General features: G+C 35.8%; 1 protein-coding gene across 1 annotated transcript in view; it reads left to right on the forward strand.

The window, feature by feature from the left end:
- Positions 1-23,622, forward strand: part of AADACL2 (arylacetamide deacetylase like 2) — a 29,011-nt gene extending 5,389 nt beyond the window's left edge. The window contains 4 exon segments of the mRNA XM_090272865.1: positions 6,163-6,232; positions 7,130-7,301; positions 22,246-22,333; positions 22,336-23,622. Of these exon segments, the coding sequence (XP_090128991.1) occupies positions 6,163-6,232; positions 7,130-7,301; positions 22,246-22,333; positions 22,336-22,847 (842 nt within the window). The 3' untranslated portion in view covers positions 22,848-23,622.
- The last annotated feature ends 189 nt before the right edge of the window (positions 23,623-23,811 follow it).

Consider the following 23,811-nt stretch of genomic DNA (forward strand, 5'->3'; position numbering starts at 1 on the left):
GTAGGGGAGCAGGCATGTGTTCATGTCCTGTGCTTGCTTTGGTTGGTAGAATCGCAAAAAAACATCATGGTGTATTGCTTTTGCAAAATTTACATTTTAACCAACTACTCAGAATTCACAGGGCAGGGAAGATGGTAGCAGTGCCGTGCAAATAAAGGGGGGAATATACAAGGCCAGGGGCAGCAGGGGCCCCCGCTCTGTCCTGTTTGTTTTATTCTTTTTGCGGTCTACAACGTGAAAACCAAACGCGCGATGTAAAGTGAGATGGTTTCCAAAATGAGATGAGAAATTCAGTTCTTTCACCTTAGAAAAAAAATACGTTCTATTGTGCGAGGAACATCTTAAAACTCTTCTCATAGGCAGCTATTGATTTTTATGATAATGCTTGTAAATATATGCTGAGAGCATGACTCTAGGCATAAAAATAAAAGCAATTCTAGGAGCAGGCAATAGGATGAAATAAAAGGTAAAAATTCTGTGGGGATGTGACTCAGAGGTGACTTTTGTAATAGCCAGTGAAGCTGGTGTTCTGTATATCCTTTAGGAAATTCTAGAAAAATTGTTTTCTTAAAGATTTTGAAAGAACCCGAAAAAGTGAATTCGAAGTACTCTGACGAGGAAGGAGAGAACTGTCACTTTCTATTGCTAGTAAGATACAAAACGTTAAGACAGTGGTACTCTAAGTTTAGTGCCTCAGAATCTACTAGAATGCTTGTTAAAAGATTGCTGGGCCCCACCTGCAGAATTTTTTATTAAATAGGTCAGTGGTTGGGGAGCTGGGACTGAGAATTTGGATTTCAAATTGATTTCCAGTTAATGCTGATGCTACTGATGTGGGCCCCACACTATGCTGGACTGTTTATGATAACCAGTGCCACGTGCTGTCCTGCTGTGGTTCAGACAGCCTGTCCCATGTAGCTAATCAGTCCTGTTTCCTTTCTTGTCAATGACTGTTTTGAATCTGTGTCACTCCAGGCCTCTTAGCATTTCTATAGGTAGTTAACTAGTTATTAATAAGCCTCAAAGGGAAATTAGCCATCGAGTTTAATAAATTGGGGACCAATTTGCTGACCAGGAAGCTATAGTTTCACACCCTAGGGGAACAGAGCATTGCTCTGCCAAGAGGATTAACACTCCTCCCTTCTCCCTTCCAGTTCAGGATTGTTGGAGGGCCTAGGAGGAGGTGCTGGACCATAAAGGCCTGTCAGTCTAATTACAACCTTCCATTAAAAAGCTTGCAGAAACTTAGGGATCTGATTGGTATTTTAAAACAGCACCAGGCCCATCCCAAACCCAAGCTAATATAATCCTAGAGGAACAAAGAAGCAATCTCTCTCTCCTTCTTCTCTCTCTCTCTCCCCACCTTGGTGGCCCGCACTTGCCCCGTGCATTTGTGCACCTTCTCACCCAGGAGCGCGCGACCATGTGGGTCTTGCAGCTGCCGGGGCTGCAGCAAACTCTGTGGACTCCGAAGGACTGAGCTTTAATATGAGGCAGAAACTCTGGACACTGGCTTTCGTTTTGGCCTCGCTGAGGACACAGTTGGACTTCTTCCATGGCAGGATGAGGGCAGATGAGAAATTGGAAACCCAGGAGGCAACTTCTAGTTCCATCTGAATAAACTTGGTCATATCACGATCCCCCACGTATGGGTCCCTGAAATGCTTTCTCTGTGATCCCGTGGAAGAGCCTGATTTCCACTGGCCATGTTAACACCTCAAGTTAGCTAGAGAGCAAACTTACTGCTATTTCAGAGGAAATAGAGGACATGAGAGATTGTATATCCTCAAACTTTTGAACCCTTCATCACTAGCTCAATCCCCATTTTCTATAAATTCGTTATCAACCAGACCCATCTTTTAGCTTACTTTTAATAACTCTCAGAAGAAGAGGCTTAGTCTCTCTGACAAAATTAGTCTTTCTACCTTTACTGTATATCACTGGGCTCTTACCGTATTATTTGACATCAGTATATCTCCATCTATGTTCTGTTTTAGGGTTTTTTTTTGTTTATTTATTTTTAATTTCTTAATGACTCCCCCTAAACATTTTATGGTTACCTTAAAAAAATGTCTACTTGACTGTGAATTCCTCTTTCTAGTCCCTTAAACATTTTCCTTTCCTTTTCAGACTAATTCCATACACCATAAGCTCTCATCCTTCCTTATTTTCTTGTTTCCCCCCCTTTAACTTGTTCCTGAAGCTCTATAATTTACTGCATCTGATGAAGACGACTCTCTTCTCCTCCTTGATGTTCACTGATCCTCCTTTTGTTTTTTGTTGCAAAATATCTTCTAAGTTTTATCTGCTGTTCATTGTTTTCTCAATCTCTCTCTCTTTTCCATCTCTCATTTCAAAAACAAACAAACAAATAAAACACAGGTTCTCTATGTTTACTCCTTGTGTATATCCTTGTCCCCCAGAATTGAATCCCTACCTCCCAGTTTCACTCTATACACTCTCTTTTCTAATTCCTTATTTTCTCCAAAGACTCGCATGCTATGGACAACCAGTTCTGAATCCTCTAAACAGCAATTGTTGTCAATTCTTTACTCTTCCTTAGTGCTCATATTAAATTACAACATCCCGTTTATTCCCTTTTTTAATATTTCGACCTCATTGACACAATTTAGTACTTCATGATCTTTTACAGATGTTCCCTTTTTAAGTCTCCACCTTTCTCCTACTTGACTTTATTTCATCTTACATGTTTAGTGCTCTGGACTTCTCTAACATGCAAATCCGATTATATAATTTCTTTGTGTAAATTTTTAGGCACTTTCTTCATTTAATAAAATAAGCCTTAATCCCTTAGTATAGTGTTCAGATTTCCATGTTCTTACATCCTTTAACATTCTCGTCCCTGCCAATGCAATGCTTCCCTTCATAATTTTATTTCAACTATACTGAGCTGCTTTTAGTCCCCCAAACATTCTATGTATCCTCATTTTTCTCTATGACTATGTTTTCTTAGAATGTATGTCAGATCTTACCTCTAGAACTCTATCATCTTCTGCATTTAGGTAAGGTATCATTTTGTATGGGTTTGTGTGTGTATGTCCATATGTGGATGTGTGTATGCATGTGTGTGTGTGTAGTCTGCCCTGGTTCTAAAAGATTTTAGCAATGTTCCTGTGTGTCCATCGCAGCTTCTGTAGGCTTGGTACCAACAATCCTTGTTTTGTTTCATAACCATTTTTACACATTTATTTTAGCATCTTCCTGTAAGTGACATCACCTTTTAACATCTAACAAAGCACCTTCCATACAGTAAATGTTCAACAAATGTCTTTTGGGAACAAAAAGTGAAGGGATTTCTGTTATTGATTTCCTGAGACATTATTATCCAAAAACTTTTTCTAGTACTTTTATGTCTTTTTCATCTCCTTAATGTTTTCAGTAAATTAGATTTCATCTGTAATTCAATTTATATTGGGCATTACGATGGTCAGAATATTCTGCTCCCTTTTAAGATATATTAAATGCCATGTTAACCTTGTTTAACTCCAACAAGAAGGATTAATTCTACTAAAGTTTTTATAAGGTCTATGAAATATCCAGCTGTTCATATTCATGTTATGAGACTCTCCATAAGTACAAGAAAAATGCCCACAGATGGGAAGGGATCACTCTGAAATCTGAAATTTAAAAATAGCAATTTGAAAAATACATAGACATTCATTGCAAAATTGATTTCCTTTTCATTGGAAAGGGCAATAATTGTGATTAATAATTTCTGAAAATTTGAGAATTATTATTATTCAGGAAATAACATTCTAACATTCTTCTCACCTGAATTCCAGTTGAGTCATTTCTATGTATCTTTGTTTTATATATGCATATTATTTGTTTTTGGATCTCCCAGAACTCATATAGGTAAACTATAAACAACTTAAATACATTTTTTTGAAGAATCAGTACGACAGACTATTTTCTGGTATTTGCAAATTTTTATTTCCTTTTTTCCCTTTAGGGTTGCTATTTTTTAATTAAAACTTTCCAAAGTTGCTTTGAGAACTAAGAAATATTTTAAAAAATCCTCTAGTAGACTTTTTTACATACTTCTGTGCTGGTTGCTTTTCAACATTTATTCTGATGTTTTCTTATCTCTATCTGAGTCCTCAAAGTACTCGTCGTCGGCAGCCGTCCGTCTCGAGAGACGATGGTGTAGCTTCTTAAGAGTCTATCTGCACCGCCGAGAATGGCTGTGCAGTCCGACTCGGGAGTGACACGGTATCTGTCTCCTCCCGTGTTGAATCGACATCTTGCGACGACGCTGGAGTGTCCTCTCCAGTGAAGCTGAAGCTACAGAGCCTGGGCAGGGTGATATGGAGGGTCTGCTGTTGCCCATGCAGCAGACCCCCCCTCTCTTCGCAGCTGAAGGGTCCAAGGGAAAGACGGAGTCCATACAGCTTGGCTTCAGGTGCGCCGCAGGAGTTGCCGGTGTTGACTACAACGTCAAACCGCCTTAGGGACTCCGGCTCTGGATTTTCTGTCGGGGTTTACTCCCTTAGCCTTTCCCCTGAAGAGGTATGCCGCAAGGCAGCGGAGGTTTTTTGGAGTCAGAGTTTTCCTTCTCTGATGTGCCCTGACTGGAAGATCGAACCAACGACACTTAGCTCACAGGCCGACGCTCAATCCACTGAGCCAAACCAGCCAGGGTCAAGCATTACACATACACCTCCCTTTTCTGCCAGCATCATATCCAGTGCCATCCTGTTCTCCCAAGCCACTCAACTGGTGGCATTTAATAAATAAATCAACAGAAGAGCACTGACTCAAACCCTGCTGCTATTTGATTTCAAAGTACTACAAATGCAATAAATGGACATAGAAATTTTTTTTGAAAAACACAGGAGCTGACAACTTATATCACCAAATATTGTGTGCATTAGGACAGTTTGAAGTACAGACTGTGAAACAAAACTTAAATAGGCTTTTTGTAAGATAAGCAAAAAAAGCATTAAGAGATAAAAATAAAAACACGTTTGAAATACATCATTGAGGGACTTTAAATGTGAGTGTCTGAAGGTTCTTATATCATACATTTTGATCTTCATCTACACATTGCCTTTTCTTAATAATTACCAATTCCATCTTTAATGAAAACATTATCTTTTTTCTACCTAAGAGGCTAGATGATTTACCTTTTTGATTTCAAGGTTGTTACATACAGAGTATTTAGTTTGAAGTTTTCATAATGTGTGGCAGACACCTTAGAAAGGTTTGAATTTGATCATGACTCTAGAATTCTCTGAATTTCTAGAATCTTGTGGTCAATAAAATAATAGCAGATGTCACAGATTGCCAAAGTCCCAGGGCCAGGGCACTGGTAAATTGGATGTGTGGGTACATGCAGATAGATGCGGTGTGTGTGAGAGTGGGTATATCTGTGTGTGTGTGTGTGCGTGTGTGTGTGTGTGTTTGGGGGAGAGGAGATGGCTTGTGTGCCAAACATGCCAGAGCAGGTATGTACATTTAAGTCCACACACTGACTTGTCAGACGCTCTCTCAAAATCTGGTTGCTTTTCTTTGGACTTGGTTTTAAATACTAAGGTTATTGGGCTATTTCCTAATGTGGTGTATTTGGGGAAAATGAAGAAACAGGTTACTGAGTGTTGTAGTTTTAGACAGTGAATACATCAATTACTTTATTTATCTGAGTTCTAAGGTATACACAGAATTCAGGTAAATAAAAGTCAAAACATAACCACTATTTCTAGTGAAGCTTGGAGAACGGGTGTTTAGTTGTTGTGAGTCAGAGTTAACCCATCTCTAGTGGTTGGCCCCCCTGACCAATCACATGCCTCCTCCCTCTGAAGCTTGCAGCCTGGAGGAGCGGAGCCCCAGGTCACGACAGGTTCTCGGGAGGATCCTTGTGTATAGACAGCAGATGACAAGACAAAGTTAGAATGGGCTGAGTCTATGTTAACTTCCCCAAACATCGATTATCCATGTCAATTCTTCATCCCTGGAGAGAGTGACTGAGGCATGCTGCTATAGATTGTATCATGCTGATTCAGGTCCCTCTGTGTAAAAACGGAATGGGGAAAGAGGTTGCTTGTGATACTCAAATCACGTTTTCCCCAAGTCTACAGCTGTAACCCTTCTGTTGTATCTCTAAGTACGGGGAGTATTTTAACGTTTATTTCTTCATTTCAGGACAGACGGCTTTTGATTTCCTCAATAGATGGACGGCAAACAAACTTAATGCTGTTGTTGTGGGAGTGGAGTAAGAAAATGATTTTCTTTGGCTACTATGATGTTTGCTTTTACAAATAGAAGTTTGTTTCCTAATCAAGTCAATTGTGCCTCAAATATAATATTTTTAAGCTCATGTGTTTTGTTGGTCACAATTAGAACATAAAGCAGTCTTCAACGAATCATCTCACCAATATTTAATATTAAGTGCAGATGTTTACAAATTTTAACATTCTGAAGAACAAAAAGAAAAAGCTCTGGAAACAGGCTAATAGAGGTGTGCTCCTGTCTTTACTGGTCCACATATTTGGGGAAATATCTATTTGTAACTATTAAAAGTTTTGATAGTGTACCTTCTTAATGTATTTATCAGAAATTGGAAATATTTCTAGCATATTTAAATATTATTTTTACTTCAAAGTTTTTATCTAGAATCAACTCCTGGGTATTTCCATGATGAGGTATGTGCATTGCCAGCATGCAGAATTTTTATCTACTGAATAAATGACCTTGAAAAAAATAGAACACTTGCCTAGAATATGTTTTCAGATCATCTGCCTTCAAAGATTGATGGTGCTTTTCCAATCATTTGTTCACTGTTTGGATCACCAGTTATACTGAGAATATGATGTAAGCTATAGAGACTCATCAATCCAAAATGGACTAAAAGTTATAGATACAATATCAAGCAGTTCATAACACTCCCCTTACTCCTCACATGCAATGCCATCCATGTACCTGAGATACGATGTTGAAAACCTTTATATCAGTTTTTATTTTTTCTTATAGTAAAAAACTCAGGTTTTATTTTTGGAAAATTTAACAATAAAACCTAATGTTAAATTGCGTCTACTTGGTACTTGAAAGCTACATAGACAGATAAAACCATAATGGTACTTTTTTAACTGTTTAAATAATTTTTTTAAAGCTATAGACTAGCTCCCCAACACCGCTTTCCTGCTCAGTTTGAAGATAGCATCGCTGCAGTCAAGTATTTCCTTCAGGATAAAATTCTTACAAAATATGGAGTGGATCCCACCCGAATATGTATTTCAGGAGACAGTGCTGGAGGTGGGTTAGCAGCAGCAGTGACTCAACAGGTACATTGTATTATTTTTTATTCTGGGAAATAGATGTCAAAGATTATATTTTCCTTTCTTATAGAGATCTAGTTTTTCCAGAATCACTTCTTGCAAAGACCATCTTTTCTTCTTGGATTATAGTGATGCTTGAATCTAAAATCAATTAACTATAATAATATAATCATTGCTTAATTCTTTCTTCTGTTCCAATCATCTATATGTCTACCCTCCTGCCAGTACTCCACTGAATATAGCTTTGTTCTTTTTTCTAAATTGTTTCCAACACTCTGTATCTTTTCCATCAAGATACTAGGATAACTTGTCAAGTTCTAAAAAAAAAGTTAATTGGATTTTGATTGGTATTGCATTGAATCTATAGATTTAGAGAGGACTGCTATTCTAATAATATTGAGACTTCTAATTAATATACATGGTATATCATATTTTATTTAGGCCTCTTCAACTCTTCAGCAGTATTTTCTTTTAAGTCTTACAAATATTTTCTCATATTTATTCCTGGGTTACTTAGGAAAATTACATTTAAAATATTTTCCAAATGTTTATTAATAGTATAGAGAAGTGCATTTGACTTATTTTAAAATTTATTTATTGCTTTTCTATTACAGTTGTCCCTCTTTTTCCCCTACTGCTCCCCCCCGCCATCCAGCCCACCTCCTCTCCCACAGTCAATCTCTGCCCCATTGCCCATGTCCATGGGTCATTTATACTGGTTCATTGACTAGACCTTTCCCCTACTTACTCCCTTTCTCTCCTCCCCCTCCCCCTCCCCCCTGGTAACTGTTAGTCTGCTCCTTGTTTACATGCCTCTGGTTCAATTTTGCTCGCTTGTTTGTGCTGTTCATTAGTTTCCCGTGTTAGCTGATATCATATGGTATTTGTTTTTCACTACCTGGCTTATTTCGCTAAGCATAATTCTCTCTAGTTCTATCCATGTTGTTGCAAATGGTAGGAATACCTTTCTTCTTTCTGCTGCCTAGTACTCCACTATGTAAATGTACCACAGTTTTTTGATCCACTCATCTACAGATGGGCACTTAGGCTGTTTCCAGCACTTGGCTATTGGAAATAGCACTGCTATGAACATAGGGGTGCATAGGTTCTTTTCAATTGGGGTTTCAGGATTCTTCAGATATAATCCTAGCAATGGAATTGCTGGGTCAAAAGGCAGTTTCATTTTTAGTTCTTTGAGGAAAGTCCATACTGTTTTCCACAGTGGCTGCACCAGTCTGCATTCCCACCAACAGTGCAGTAGGGTTCCCGTTTCTCCACATCCTCGCCAGCACTTGTTTGTTGATTTGTTGATGATGGCCATTCTGACTGGTGTAAAATGGTATCTCATTGTGGTTTTTATTTGCATCTCTCTGCTAGTGATGTTGGGCATTCTTTCATATGCCTATGGACCCTCTGTATGTCCTCCTTGGAGAATTGTTTGTTCAGGTCCTTTGTCCATTTTTTAAATTAGGTTGTCTGTCTTCTTCTTGTTCAGACATATAAGTTCTTTCCATATTTTGGAGATCAATACTTTATCTGAGGTATCATTGGCAAATATGTTTTTCCATATGGTTGCTTCCCTTTTCATGTTGCTGATGTTTTCTTTTGCTGAGCAGAAACTCTTTAGTTTGATGTAATCCTGTTTGTTTATTCTTTCCTTTATTCCCCTTGCCTTAGGAGATATATCAGTGAAAATATTGTTATGTGGAATATCTGAAATTTTCCTGCCTATGTTTTCTTCTAGAACTTTTATGGTGTCACAGTTTACATTTAAGTCTTTTATCCATCTTGAGTTTATTCTGGTGTAGGGTGTAAGTTGATGGTCTAGTTTCATTTTTTTTTTTTTTTTGCACTTCCCTGTCCAGTTCTCCCAGCACCATTTGTTGAAGACACTCTTTCATTCCATTTTGTGTTCCTTCCCCCTTTGTCAAATATTAGTTGACCCTATAGACCTGAGTTTATTTCTGGATTCTCTATTGTTACATTGATCTATATGTCTGTTCTTAGGCCAGTAGCAGAGTGTTTTGATTACAGTGGCTTTGTAGTATAGTTTGACATCAAGTATTGTGATTCCTCCTACCATGTTCTTCTTCTTCAAGATGCTATGGCTATTCAGGGTCTTTTTTGGTTCCATATAAATATTTTTTAAACTATTTATTTGTTTATTTTATTTTATTTTTAGAGAGAGGGGAAAGGAGAAAGAGAGGGAGAGAAACATCAATGTGTGGTTGCCTCTCACTTGCGTCTCCAACTGGGGACCTGACGTTGCAACCTAGTAATGTGCCCTGACTGGGAATCAAACCTGGTTCCATATAAATTTTTGAAGTATTTGTCATAGGTCTGTGAAATATGTCACTGGTACAATCATATTCTTTAAAAAATTACTTATAGAATCTAGTAGCATTTTTTAATATTTCCTATGATTTTCTATACATCATATCTTCTGCAAACAGAGATAGTTTTAATTCTTCCTTTCTAATTTTTGTTTTTATTTTATTTTCTCAATTAGTTCACTTACTAGGGCTTCCAATAAAATATAGGATATAATTGTCTTGCTCTGGATCTTAGGAAGAAATTATTCAATATTTCACCAATAAATATTATGTTAATTGAAGATTTTCCATAGCTGTGTTTTGTCAGACTGAGGAATTCCCTTCCAATTCTGACTTATTAGTAGTTTTTTCATAAGTGGATAGTAAATTTTCTAAATGTTTTTAATACATCTATTCAGATGGCCATGTGATTTTTCACTTTAATTTTTTAATGTGGTCAATTATGTCAATTGACTTTCAGATATTGAATTATGCCTACATTCCAGGTATGAGCCTCATTTAGTCACGATGAGTAAAAATTTTATATATTGCTGGTTTCCATTTGCTAAAATTAAAGATGTGGTATTTTTTGAGGGATTGACTTGTATTTTTTTAATGTCTTTTTCATTTTTTTGGCATCTCTATGATTCAGATATTGGCACATTTAAAACTATCCCAGAGGTTTCTAAACCTCTCCTTATTTTTTTTTCTTTCAGTTCTTGTTTCCTCCTTCTGTACTGGTCAGAAGGAGAAGAGGAAGAGCAAAAAACTAAAAAATTATGTGAAAAAAATAATGAAGGAAAACATTCCTAATCTGGAGAAGGAAATAGACATATGGGTCTAGGAAGCACAGAGAGCTCTAAACAAATGGGACCCAGGGAGGACCACACCAAGACATATCATAATTAAAATGTTAAATGTTAAGGATAAAGAGAGAATCTTAAAAGCTGCAAGAGAAAAACAGAGAGTTACCTACAAAGGGGTTCTTATAGGACTATAAAATGATTTCTCAAAAGAAACTTTGCAGTCAAGGAAAGATTGGCAGGGAATATTTAAAGTGATGAGAGGCAAGGATCTATAACCAAGACTACTCTATCCAGCAAAGCTATCATTTAGAATGGAAGGGCAGATGAAGTGCTTCCCAGACAAGGTAAAGCTAAAAGAGTTTATCATTACCAAGCCCTTATTATATGAAATGTGAAAGGGATTTATTTAAGAAAAAGAAGATCAAAACTTTGAACATTAAAATGACAAGAAACTCACAACTATCAACAACAATATCTAAAATATAAAAACAAAACCAAACTAAGCAGACAACCAGAGTGGGAACAGAATCATAGGTATGGTGAGCATGGGTGGGAAGGTCAGCTGAGAGGGGAAAGGGGAAATTAAGAAGCATAGTAGGAGGGTGCAGAAAGGAGAGGAAAGGGTAAAGTCAAAGAACTTACATGCGCAATCCACGGACATGAAATAAGGTGGGTGGGACTGCTGGAGGGAGGGAGGTGCTAGACAGAGGGGAGCAAAGGGAAAAGAAATTGAATCAACTGTAACAACATAATCAATAAAACATACAAAATTATTTTTCTTTTTCAGATATTGATATAAATGTTATACTGGCCTCATTAAATCATTTGTGTAGCATTCTGATTCCTTTATTTCAAAATTTTTTTCTTTTAAATATGAAAATAGATTATTCATGCTTGGAAACTTAGAAGCAGATTATACATACACACACAGAGACACATACATGCATATGTATACTTTTACATATACTATACACTTGTAAATATATATACACATATATACGTGTGTGTGTAGTGTGTGTATATACATATATAAGCATGTGTGTGTATATATATACACATAATGTGTGTATACATATATATATACACACACATATACACACACATACATCTGTAAAACCCACAGACATATATAAATCCCTATTATGGAGTCAATCTTTGACTCTGCACCTTGGGTCTCCTTTTTACCCAATATGTCCCACCTTAATGATATCCATGTTTAGAGTACTATATACATTTTATTAAGTGAAAAAAGAAAGTTTGTAAACTATTAGGTTTGTTGATTTCTGAGGTCTCTTCCAACCTGAACTGATCTGCTGTATACTTGAAATAATATGTTACTTATTTGAAGTATCTTACTGGTGTGCAGTGGGACATGTGATGGGGAAAGAAAATTAGAGAATGTCCCCATTTGCAGATTATTATACTAGCTGCCATGCCAAGTCATATAACAATCTCATCTTGATTTATATCCAAAGCCGGTTTTGTGGATGTAGAGATTCTGTAAACTATCCAACCATGACCTAATAATGATTAAGCAACACCTTGCCACATCCACAATTTCTACATATAGAATGTAATGTTTGCTTGGCTTTGTAAGTGAAGAAACCTTTTGAAATGATGATTAGATGTAACCATAGAGATTTTTGAAGATTTAAAGATCCACCTCATAGCTTTCCAGTAGGATAATCTTAAATATTAATGCAGCCACCAAAAATAAATGCAACTCCAAGTAAAATTTGTAGGACAGTACAAATCGTCCTCTTTAAGTAAAGTAAAATTTACATTATTTTATTCTTTTAATTAATTATACCAGAACATAGTATATATTTAAATTTCTGATTTATCTGTACAAAGAGATTGTTACAACAGACAATACTGTATTAAAAACTCAGTGCACTTTTTAATAACATAAAAAGGTGAGTTCCCTTACACTTTCTTATATCTTTTTTAACCGTTTTTTTTTTTTTTTTTGTTCTGGGTAGACATTTTATTTATTTATTTTTTTAAGTATTTTTTTTTTATTTTCGTTTTTCAATTACAGTTGTCCCCTTTTCCCCTAATTTCTCTCCCCCACCCTTCACCCCCCCTCCCGCAATCATATCCCTCCCCACTGTCCATGTCCATGAGCCCTTCACACAGGTTCTTTGACTAAACCCTTCCCTTACTTATCCCCCTTCTCTCCCTCCCCCATCCCCCTTATTGACTGCTATTCTGCTCTTTGTTCTATTTAGTTCTTTTGTTTGTGTTGTTCTTTAGTTTCCTGTATTAGGTGATATCATATGGTATTTTTCTTTCTTTGCCTGGCTTATTTCACTAAGCATAATTCTCTCTAGCTCCATCCATGTTGTTGCAAATGGCAGGAGTTCCTTCTTTCTTTCTGCTACATAGTATTCCATTGTGTAAATGTTATGTTACTTGTTTTTCATGATATGGTAAACTTTCTACATCAGTTAAATTTTCATTAAAAACGTTTTATTTTATGAACTAGGTTTATTCTTGATAAGGGTCATCAGAACCAATTTCTACTTTATAATTATTATAACTTTTTTTTCTAAAGTCTCATGAGCTTGTGGCTAATAGTATGTTTAGAATTATAGGCTGAAAATCTCAGTTTCAATAAGAATGCACCACAGAGAGATCATTATTGTTGTACACTCTGAGAAGACTACAACAAAATGTTAGATTCATGTTTCCTATAATGTATACAAAAAAACGACTCAATGTTTCATATAGAATTCACAATATAAAAAGATATCCTCATGGATTAGGAGGACAGTTTCTTTTGTGATTTTTTTTTGTAGACTTAGTCCATTTTTCAATTATATTCCCATTATTGAAAGGAAATGAACTTTTCACCTATAATTCTGATATTTTCTGGCAACGTCACATTATGTACCCTAAATCATTAATGTTACTTGTCACAGCGATCTGGCTATTCACCATAGTTAAGGAAACGTTTTTCAATTTTTAATTAAGAGGAACAAAAATTTTTAATCTAATCATAGCATTTAAACCCAATTTCATAGTTATTACCCAACTTTATTTTAAAGTAATCTATGCATTGCTTTTTATTAATCTAGGATTCTAAATATCTTCAAAATTTTATAAAATAATGTGACTTTATTTATTCTTTCAAGTAATTATTAAGTTCTACTCTCTTTAATTTTTAAAAACTATATATTCCTATATATAATTTAAAGAAGAAGCTGGATATAAGATAGCTATATTTATTAAAGCTTATAGTTTTGGCTTTTCTTAATATAACTTTATTGTTAATTTGGATCTTTTTATTTTAAGGTGGCGATGTGGCCTTGTTATCTGATTTACAACAATTCTCTATGGCCGCTCCATGCTACTTTTCTATGGTCACATAAGATATTACATGTCTGAGACTTAAATTTTTTAAATATGTATTTATAAAATAGCCTGAATAGTACATAGTAATCAGAAACTGTAATTAATAATGATGCTTTCAGGAAAACCTGACACTCAGCACCCTTGGATATGGGATGATTCTCATTAACATATGTGTTACTTTCTGCTATTTGTATCTCTATGTAATAACAACATCTCAGGGTTACTCAAACTTCCTGAAATCAATTGAAAGCAAAAATATCCACCCTGTTACTTTGACTCTTGCATCATCATTGTTCTGGAAGCCTCTATCCATCTGTGCTAACTGCAGAAGTCATTGTATGTATGGTCCCAGGATAGCCTCTGTCACCATTGGTTAAGATATAAACTTTTTAGCTTGCATTTTTTTTTAATTGGTTAGATCTTGAATGTAGTAACCCTAAGTCTGAGAGAGATTCCTCAACTCTTCTACCATGGGTCAATTAGTGCCCCCTCCCTGTGTCTGCCCAGTGGATTTTACATCATGGGAAAGCACCTTGTCTGGGGATGTATATCCTCATCTCAGGGAAAGAAATGTCTCAACAATATTGTTACATTAAAAATACCGGCTAACTTCCTTAGTCTGTAAAACTAAAATACCTTTATCAGTAGTGCTAGTTAAGCCTGAAATAAACAGCATTTTGAAATTACTTCCTTTTAATATTAGAAAACTGTTCACCTGATATATTGTGATGGAGATCAATTTGTCAGGTAAAAAAAAAGTTGTTTTGTTCCAGCCTGACATCAGAAATTCAACCATCATAATTTTGTTTTGTTTTTTTTATAAATTTGGGTTGTTTTCTTCCTCATAAATGGGACAAATTGTGTAGTTAATTTGCCACTAACTTATGTGCTTACTTTTGACACGAATTCATAAGATATGAAGTAACTATGTGTTTTAATGCTAAAGAACTTTATATTCCACTTGGTTCATGATTATGATGAAGATGTTTTAACGAGGCATTATTTTCCTTAAGTAATCAGTTTTATTTACATTAAAGCTTAAAGGTAAGAGATATTTAGGTTAACCTGATAAAGAATAATTATGCAAAGAATTTCTCCCTAGTTCTCTGTTTCTCTTTACCTGGTCTTTCTCTCTCCTCCAAGAGACATCCGACCTGGAATTTGTTTGATCACATGTTTATTTTTAAGTCCACTGTCTATGAATTGCAATATACTTTTTAAAAGAGATAATAGACAAATGACTTTGTTACACTTTTTAAAAAATTCTGTATTATCTCTTCCATAATTAACCACCAAACAAATTTTTTCTGCATATGTTTATTGTCTTCTCCTCTATTTCTTTCACCATCTAAATTTATCCCACCGCCTCTGCTCCATTATTTGTCTCCCATTTCCCACTTCCTTAGGGATCTTTCTCTAAAATTTATTTCTTTCTTTGCAGCGTCTTCAAAATCTCTAACTTTATTTGCTCTTTCACTTTAACATAGAAACATATCAAAGCTTTTTATCTTAAAATCAAAAGAAAAGAAGAAAAAGTTAATAAGCTTTTTAACCCTAATCTTCTGTCCTATGACTAATTTTTTTATACCCAACTGAAATTTTTAAAAAACTTTATTTACTCTTTTCCTACTACTTATCATATACACCCTCCTCAGTTCATCACTTTGTGCTCTGCCCTACACATTCCTTTTACTTTTGTGTGTCTAAGTATGTCAACCATCCTCCACACCACCTCCAAATCTATGGAAAATGTTCGTTCTTGTTTTTATATAACTCCTTTTCATCATTTAAAACACTTGAGAACTTTTATCTGAGAAAACTTTTTCTTCCCATAAGGTTGATAATGACACTCTCCCCGTTCTGCTCTTGGTTCTTTTCCATCCAGTTTTATGTGAGACAAACTTCTCACGCTCCCTGGTGTTTCCCAGGGCTCAACTCTTTGGTGGTTCTGTCTTTTATCCTGCTCTCTTGTGGTCTCCTGGATCAGCTCTGATTTACCTGCTGAAGGCTCTTGAATCTATGTCTTCCCCTGGCACCACTTCCCGGAGCACATACCCCATGTACCTGAATGGGTTTCTTCCCCTGGATGTGCCATATGCTCCAGAACTCCTCCAGTGAACCCTTGTCTATATACCTCTATGTTACCTGTAGCAGTTTATACACAGTAAATATTCCCACCTGAACCCTAAGTGTTTTGAAATCTGGGACAATATATATTTTTTTAATCTCTTTATTCCCAAACCCTGACATCATATCTGTACACCTCCTGTTTTCTTTCTTCATCTTTCGAATTACCCCAGGGTTTGGCTTCCACCTCTCCTCAACCTGTTTTACCTGATCAGCTACTTTCTTTAACCTGTCCCATTTGCAACATAACACCATTTCACAACTTATCCTCAATGTTTCTTTGTGGAAAAATAAACAAATTGAATAAAGACACTAACCCTGCACACCACTGGAATGAGCAGCAACTGATCACCCATCTTTGGAATTAGGTTGGCTCTGTTATTTGCCTGAGAAGAGTGTGATTGGATTCATTTTTGCCCCATACATGTTCATGTAGTCACTGTTTGTCCCCTTGGAACTTAGTGGAAAAAAACGAAAGAAGTCCAGAAATGTTACATCAGAGGAAAGAAGGAAAGTAAGGTAAATGATGAAGTTAGAAAGTTTGGCAAGGGCAAATCATTGAGAGGTTTTGTAATTGATCCATTGATTGATTTTTACTTAACATCAAGGGCATTGCAGAGCCATTGAAAAGTTTCAATCACATTTGTATTTGTTTTTATTTAATTGTTTCAAAGTGAAGAGTAGATTGGAAGTTGGGAAAGAGAGGAAAGGAGAGCATAAGGCAAGAATTGCAGTGCTTTAAGTGTTGTGGATTAGGATAGTAGCAGTGGGAATGGAGAAAAGTGGATGAATTAGTGAAATAAAAAGAGCGGAAACCAGCAGGCCTATTTGATTTGGGGAGTAGTGAAGAAAGAGGAGTCAAGCAGGGGTGATGAGAAGTGGACATGAGTGTTCTGTGATATACAGCAGTCCCTCTCTATATCTCGGTTCACTTATCGCGGCCTCACTGTATCGTGGAATTTTTTAAAATATTATATTTAATTATTTATTGCGAATTTTTCACTATATCTCAGGATTTTGTGGTGCTGTATACGTATGTTGTTAAAGTTACATAAGTTTAAGAGTGTAGAATATGTTTAAGAACATAAGTAGTGTTTGTAAAAGTGTGTAAAAGGTTAATAGGGAATGGGAAAGGTTAATAAGGAACTGGGAACAGTTTATAAGTGTGTGGGAAGGGTTTATAAAGCCTTAAAATATATATAAATACTAAAATAAATGTAAGGTTCCTACTTCACAGATTTTCACCTATTGTGGGGTTCTAGAATGTAATACCTGTGATAAGTGAGGGAATGCTGTATACAAGAAGAAATTCAATAGATTTCACTAGCCAGAGTATCGCATTTGTGGCAACTGCTCACTGAATATTGGAATCATGATTTCTCAAAAAGTTTACAGGTTCTGATACAAAGTGAACTTCTGGGAGCTAGGCTTGTGTTTGAAAGTAGAGGTGGGACTGGTCAAAAAAAGAAATATATTCAAGAGAAATAAAATAAATGGAAATAGAAGAGAATTCAGTACCAGACCAGATTAAACGAGCGATTGAAATGTTAAGAAGAGTGTATGTTAATGTTCCTCTATTATGCAGTAATACTTAAATAGGGTTGAGGAGGAGGGTATGATTTTCAGGAGACTCCACAATCTGAGCCATGGTTTATTCAGGGGTTACTGAGATGTTTGTTCCACCAGTTCAGGCAGGATCTCTGCATCCTCAAACAAAAAATGAAGCTGAGCCTGGATTTCCTGTCGTGTGCCTGCTGAGGAGCAGCACAGATTTTTTTGAAGCATTCCAAGGATAAGCTGTTGAGTTACTTTTACAGTTTTCTAAAATTATTTTTAATTAATTTGTTTTTCAATTACACTTGACATATAATATTATATTTGTTTCAGGTGTACAACATAGTGATTAGGCATTCATATATGAGTACTTTATGAAGTAATCAACTGATAAGTCTAGCACTTATCTGACACCATATATAGTTAATATAATATTATTAAACCAACCTTGCACCCCAGGAGAAAGTCTCATTGGTGTATGATCTTTTTAAGGTATTGCTGGATTCAGTTTGCAATGCCAAATGGGTAGACTTTTTGTCTGGTTTTTGTATCAGAGTAATGCTGACCTAGTAAAATGAGTTTTGGAGCCTTCCCTTCTCTTCAGTTTTTTGAGATAGTTTGAGAAGAATAGATGTTAATTTTTCCTTGAATGTTTGGTGAAATTCACCTGTGAAGTCACCGGGTCCAGGTCTTTTGGGTTTTTTTTACTGAATCTATTTTGTTACTAGTTATTGGTGTGTTCCGATTTTCTGTTTCTTCCTGATTCAGTCTTGGAAGATCATACATTTCTTGGAATTTATCCTTTTCCTCAAGGTTGTCCAATTTGTTGGTATATTATTGTTCATAGAGTTTTCTTCTAATCCTTGGTATTTCTGTGGTGTTGGTTATCATTTATTCTCTTTCATTTATGATTGTATTTATCTGGGCTCTCTTGTTTTCCTCATGAGTATGGTTAAAGGTTTATTAATTTTGTCAATTATTTTAAAGAATCATTCTCCATTTCATTTATTTCTGCTTTTCCATTTACTTTGATATTGGTATTTGGTGTTTTTTGTTTTTTGGTTTTTGTTTCCATTTTTTTCTGGTGCCTTTAGCTGTAAATTTAGATTGTTTATTTGATATTTTTCTTATTTCTTGAGGTTGGCTTGATTTAATATAAATTTCCCTCTTGGGGTCATTGTGTTTTCATTTTCATTTGTCTAAAGTTATCTTTAATTTTTTCTTTCATCTAATTGTTAACCAATGAGCTGTTTAGTAGTAACATCTTACTTAGTGTTGGTGTGTTTGTTTTTTAGTTTTTTTTCCTGTATTGATTTATAATTTCATACCATTGTGATTGAAAAATATGTTAGATATGGTTTCCGTCTTCTTAAATTTATTGAAATTTGTGGCTTAACATGTGGTTTATCCTGGAAAACATTCTGTATGCACTTGGAAAGAATTTATATTCTGCTGCTTTTTGGGTGAAATGTTCTAAAAATATCTATTCAGTTCATCTGTTCTAATGTGTTGTTTAAGTTCAAAATTTACTTCTTGATTTCTGTCTGAATGATCTATTCATTGATGTCAATGAGGTGTTCAAGTCCACTACAATTACTATGATACTGTAGATCTCTCCCTTGTGTCTGTCAATATTTGCTTTGTATATTTAGGTGTTCCAACATTTATGTATAGACACTTATGAGAGTTATGTGTTTTGTTCAATTGATTCCTTTATAATTATAAAATGTCCTTTTTGTCTCTCATTACAGCTTTTGTTTTAAAGTCTAAAGGAAGCATCTGTGGACCAGTACTCAGAGCTTACTCTTTCTTCTTTCCTTAGGATAGTTTCAACTCTTTATTATAAGATTTAAATTGTTATGGTGATTGGAATAGCTGAACTGATTAGATATTGTAAAATTGTTATCATGTTGAATTAATATGGGACTATATTATTCTTACTGTTGTAAGTTGAGTATGGGATGTCACTTTGTTCAATCCCATGATACCAATATTGGTCATTGTTAGGGAACCAATGCAGATTCTTCTTGTCTAACAAATGGAAAAATATGTGAGGTAAAGATGGGATTTCTGACATTTCTTTATTATAGATATTACAGCATTTGTGCTTGCTCTCCGCCGCATGCGTGTGCTGAATCACCAGCCAACCGCCAACCATGCTTCTGCTGTTTGCCATGCACTCTTACTGCTCACCATGCACACTCCTGTGAGGATTCCACCCCTTCTATACTATGCATAGATAAAGCCGGCTACTAGCCAAAACATGACATCAATGCTTATATAACTGTGAATGTGCTGCACATGCGAATCTAATTATTATCTCTAAGCAGCCCACTCCTGGGCATCCAGGATGAGGGAGCCTGACAGACTCTATTATCCCCACAGTCATTAAGTCAATAAAAAATTTTATGTATATATAAAAATAATTATTTTAAATTGATGATCACTTCATTTCAAACACCTTCTACAATCACTACAATTTATATTCACCTCTCAAGCTTATGTTTTTGTCATTCTTTTTTTCTTTATTTTAGTATGTCTGTGTGTATCACTTAGTTTACTGTTGTAATTACACATAACCTTCTTACTTTCATCTTTTAGTCTTTTGTACTAGCTTTATAATTGGTTGATACACTGTTTCTACAAAGTGTTTGCCTTTGCCAGTGAAATTTTTTTGCTGTATTTCCTTATTTATATTTTTGAACTTTTCTTTTCCACTTAACAAGGTCCCTTTAACATTTGTAACATGGTTTAGATATAGTGAACTCATTTTAGTCTTTGTTTGTCTAGGAAGTTCTTTATCTATATTTCAGTTCTAAATGATAGTCTTGTTGGGTAGAGTAATCTTTTTTGTAAGTGTTTCCTTTTCATAACTTTGAATATTTTATGCTAATACCTTCTGGTCTGCAAAGTTTCTGTTGAAAAATTAGCTGACAGTCTTATGAGAGCTTCCTTCTACATAACTACTTTTCTCTTGCTACTTAGACCCTATCTTGTTTATAACCATTGGAATTTTAATTATGATGCATCCCAGTGTGGACTTCTTTGTGTTCATCTTCTCTGAAACTTTCAGCACTTCCTGGACTTGTATGTCTACTTCCTTTGTCAGGTTAGGGAAATTTTCAGCCATAATTTCTTCAAAGAGGTTTTTAGTTATTTGTTCTCTCTATTCTCCTTCTGAAACTCCTATGATGCAATTATTAGTACACTTAATATTGTCCCAGTGTTCCTGAAACTATCCTTTTTTAAAATTTTTATTCTTTCTGTTCTAATTAAGAGTTTTCCCCTGCCTTGTCTTCTAGATTATTGAGTCAGTTCTCCACTTCATCTAATTGCTATTGATTCCCTCTGATGTATTCTTGATTTCAGTTATTTTATAATTCAGTTCTGAATGATTCTTTTTATCTATCTTTTTATATGTGGGTTTTCACTTTGTTAAGGTTCTCATGGAATTCATGTCTCCTTTTCCCAAATTTATTTAACATTCTTATAATTCTTGTTTCAAGCTCTGTATCTAGTAGATTGCATGTCTCTATTTTGTTTAGTTCTTTTTCTGTATTTTTGTCCTGTTCTTTCATTTGGGGCATGTTTCTTTGTCTCCTCATTTTATTTGGATCCCTGTCTTTATTTTTATGTTTTAGGTAGATCTATAACATGCCCCAGAAATGACAGAATGGCCTCATGTAGAAGGTGCCCTGTGGAGCTCAGTGGCACCGTCTCTCTGGCCACCTGAGCTGGGTGCTCCAGGGGTGTACTTGGGCCTCGACTGTTGCCTGCATGTCAGGTGGTGGAGTTAACACTCAGGCTAACTAGCTGTGAGAACTGGCCATGACTACAATAGATGAGTTGCTGTTCAAGTGACTCCCACTCCATGGGGCTCTAGTGCCAACAGAGTCTGCTCTTTTGGTGTGTGTCAGTTGTGAAGTTCGTTGGGTCAGGCTCTGATGCAGCCTGAAGCTTACTCCTACATTTGTTGGGTCTGGAATCTCTTGGGAGGAACTCCAGTGTAGGCCAAGGCCGGCCACTGCTTACCAGTGTTTGGGGCTCTTTGGTAGGAGCCACACAGTGACCTGTGGTTGGTCACCACTTGTGCTGGACTTGGAGGTGATTGGAAGAGGTGCAAACTGAGCTGTAAACTGAGGCCAGCTGCCACTCGTGCTGGACTTGAGACCTTTTGATGGGTGCAATGATGCACTCTGAGGTCAGTTATCATTTGTGCTGGCCTTGTGGTTACTTAGTTGAAGCTATGTTTCAGGCCAAGTCTGGCTGCCACTTATGCCAGGTTTGGAGTCACCTGATGGGAGTGGGAGTTGCAATGAAAATTGAGAATGTCATGAATTCTACTAAGCTTGTGACCACTTGGTAGGAGCTAAAATTAAAGCCAAGGCCTTTTGCAGCATATGTGGGATTTTTGGACCTGTGAGAGTCTGTAGCATGAGCCTAGAGCAACCACTTCTATGAAATGTGTAGACTTTTGAAAAAGTCATCAGTACAAACGTAGGAGATTCACCGCTCATCTTGAGTTTGCAGTCCTTTGAGTGTGTGTGTAGCATGAGCCAAGGTAGGTCACTCCTATGGGGGAACTTCTGGAAGAGGCTCAGGCGAGGCAAGGGAATTTGATTCAGTGGGGTCTCAGTGAATCACATTATGAATATTGTGAAAATAATTATAACCTAATATCAGTTGATGTAGATTTGTTTATCTCAAGATTTTGTAAACTAATAAAGTTAAATTTTCTCTTCCTGGTGTTTTGAAAAGACTTTGCCTTACAAAATATTATTATATGTTTTTCAGGTGCAGAATGATCTTGAAATAAAACATAAACTCAAGGTACAAGCTTTACTTTACCCTCACTTACAGATAATTGATGTTTATTTGCCATCTCACAAGAAAGTGAGAATAGTATAGTTTTGACAAGGGACATAGCCATAAAACTCTTGAGTTTATATCTCACTGAGGATGAAACATTCTCCCAGGCAATGAGACGAAACCAATATATGCCTCTGGAATCAAGACATTTGTTCCAGTTTGTTAACTGGAGCACTCTCTTACCCAAGAAGTACAGAAAGGACCATGTTTATACTGAGCCAATTCTTGGAAGAGCTAATTATTCATTCCCAGCACTTATGGATGTCAGAGCATCACCCTTGTTGGCCACTGATTCCCAGTTACGGAACTTGCCATTGACCTATATTCTCACCTGTCAATATGATTATTTGAGAGATGATGGACTCATGTACGTGTCAAGACTTCAAAATGTTGGAGTTCAAGTTACTCATGAACATATTGAGGATGGATTCCATGGAGCTTTGTCATCTATGGCATCACCCCTATATTTACATCTAGGTCTCAGGATAAAAGATATGTATATTAGTTGGCTGGATAATAATTTATAAACATATATAAAATATATATGGCCATCACTTAGTTGGTTGTAATTAGTGATATTTTATAGTCGTAGTGCAAAGAACAATGTCATTTTGTTGTCTGAATCTAGATTTGAATCAATTATAATAACACTGCTTGTCCTTAAACTAGTAAAATTTTTGACTCACAAAACCTGCATATATCAAATGTTTATAATCTTGTGTATTTTCCCATTACTTATAGTTATTATAATTATGTTGGCCATAATAGAAACCAATGCTTATTAAAGTTTAAAATAAGAATACTACTGGCAAGTTACAGGACAACTTCTAGGCAAGCCCAGAAATTGTAGTAGTAAGTGCAAAGAGAAAAAAAAGGAAAAAAATTGCAAAGTAATTGTATTCATTTCCTATGGCTGTTACTACAAACTTTGTGGCTTAAAGCAACAGAAATGGGCCTAAAGTCCAATATTAGTATCACTGGGCTAAAATTAAGATAATGACAAGAGACATGCTCACTCCAAAGGTTCTACATGGCTGAGCCCCTTGCCTCTTTTATCTGGTGGCTGCCAGTATTCTTTGCTGTAGCCAGATCACCTTAAGCTCAAAGGCCAGTATCTTCAATTCTCTCTCTGTTCCATCTTTACATAGTCTTCTCCTCTGCCTCCTCTTAGAATGATACATGTTTTTGCATTCAGGGTCTATCCAAATAATCCAGAAAAAATCTCCCCACTCACAAATACACCCATATAAGGTATCATTCAAAGGGATCAGGCTTAGATATTTTGAGGAGGCTTTTTTTTTTTTTTTTACATTTCAGTCAAATTTTATACTTTAAAAAGAAATAGATCAATGTTATAATTCAATCCTATCTAAGTATGCATTCAGCCATATAGTATGCAGTGAAAAATTTTTTTCTACAAACACCCTCAAATATATCATCTCAAAATACCCAAATAGTAGATCACCTCTGCAAGTCTTTTGTTTACTAGAA

The sequence above is a fragment of the Furipterus horrens genome, unplaced genomic scaffold, assembly GCF_987537825.1.
Source record: "Furipterus horrens unplaced genomic scaffold, mFurHor1.1.pri manual_scaffold_1, whole genome shotgun sequence".
Lineage (NCBI taxonomy): Eukaryota > Metazoa > Chordata > Mammalia > Chiroptera > Furipteridae > Furipterus > Furipterus horrens.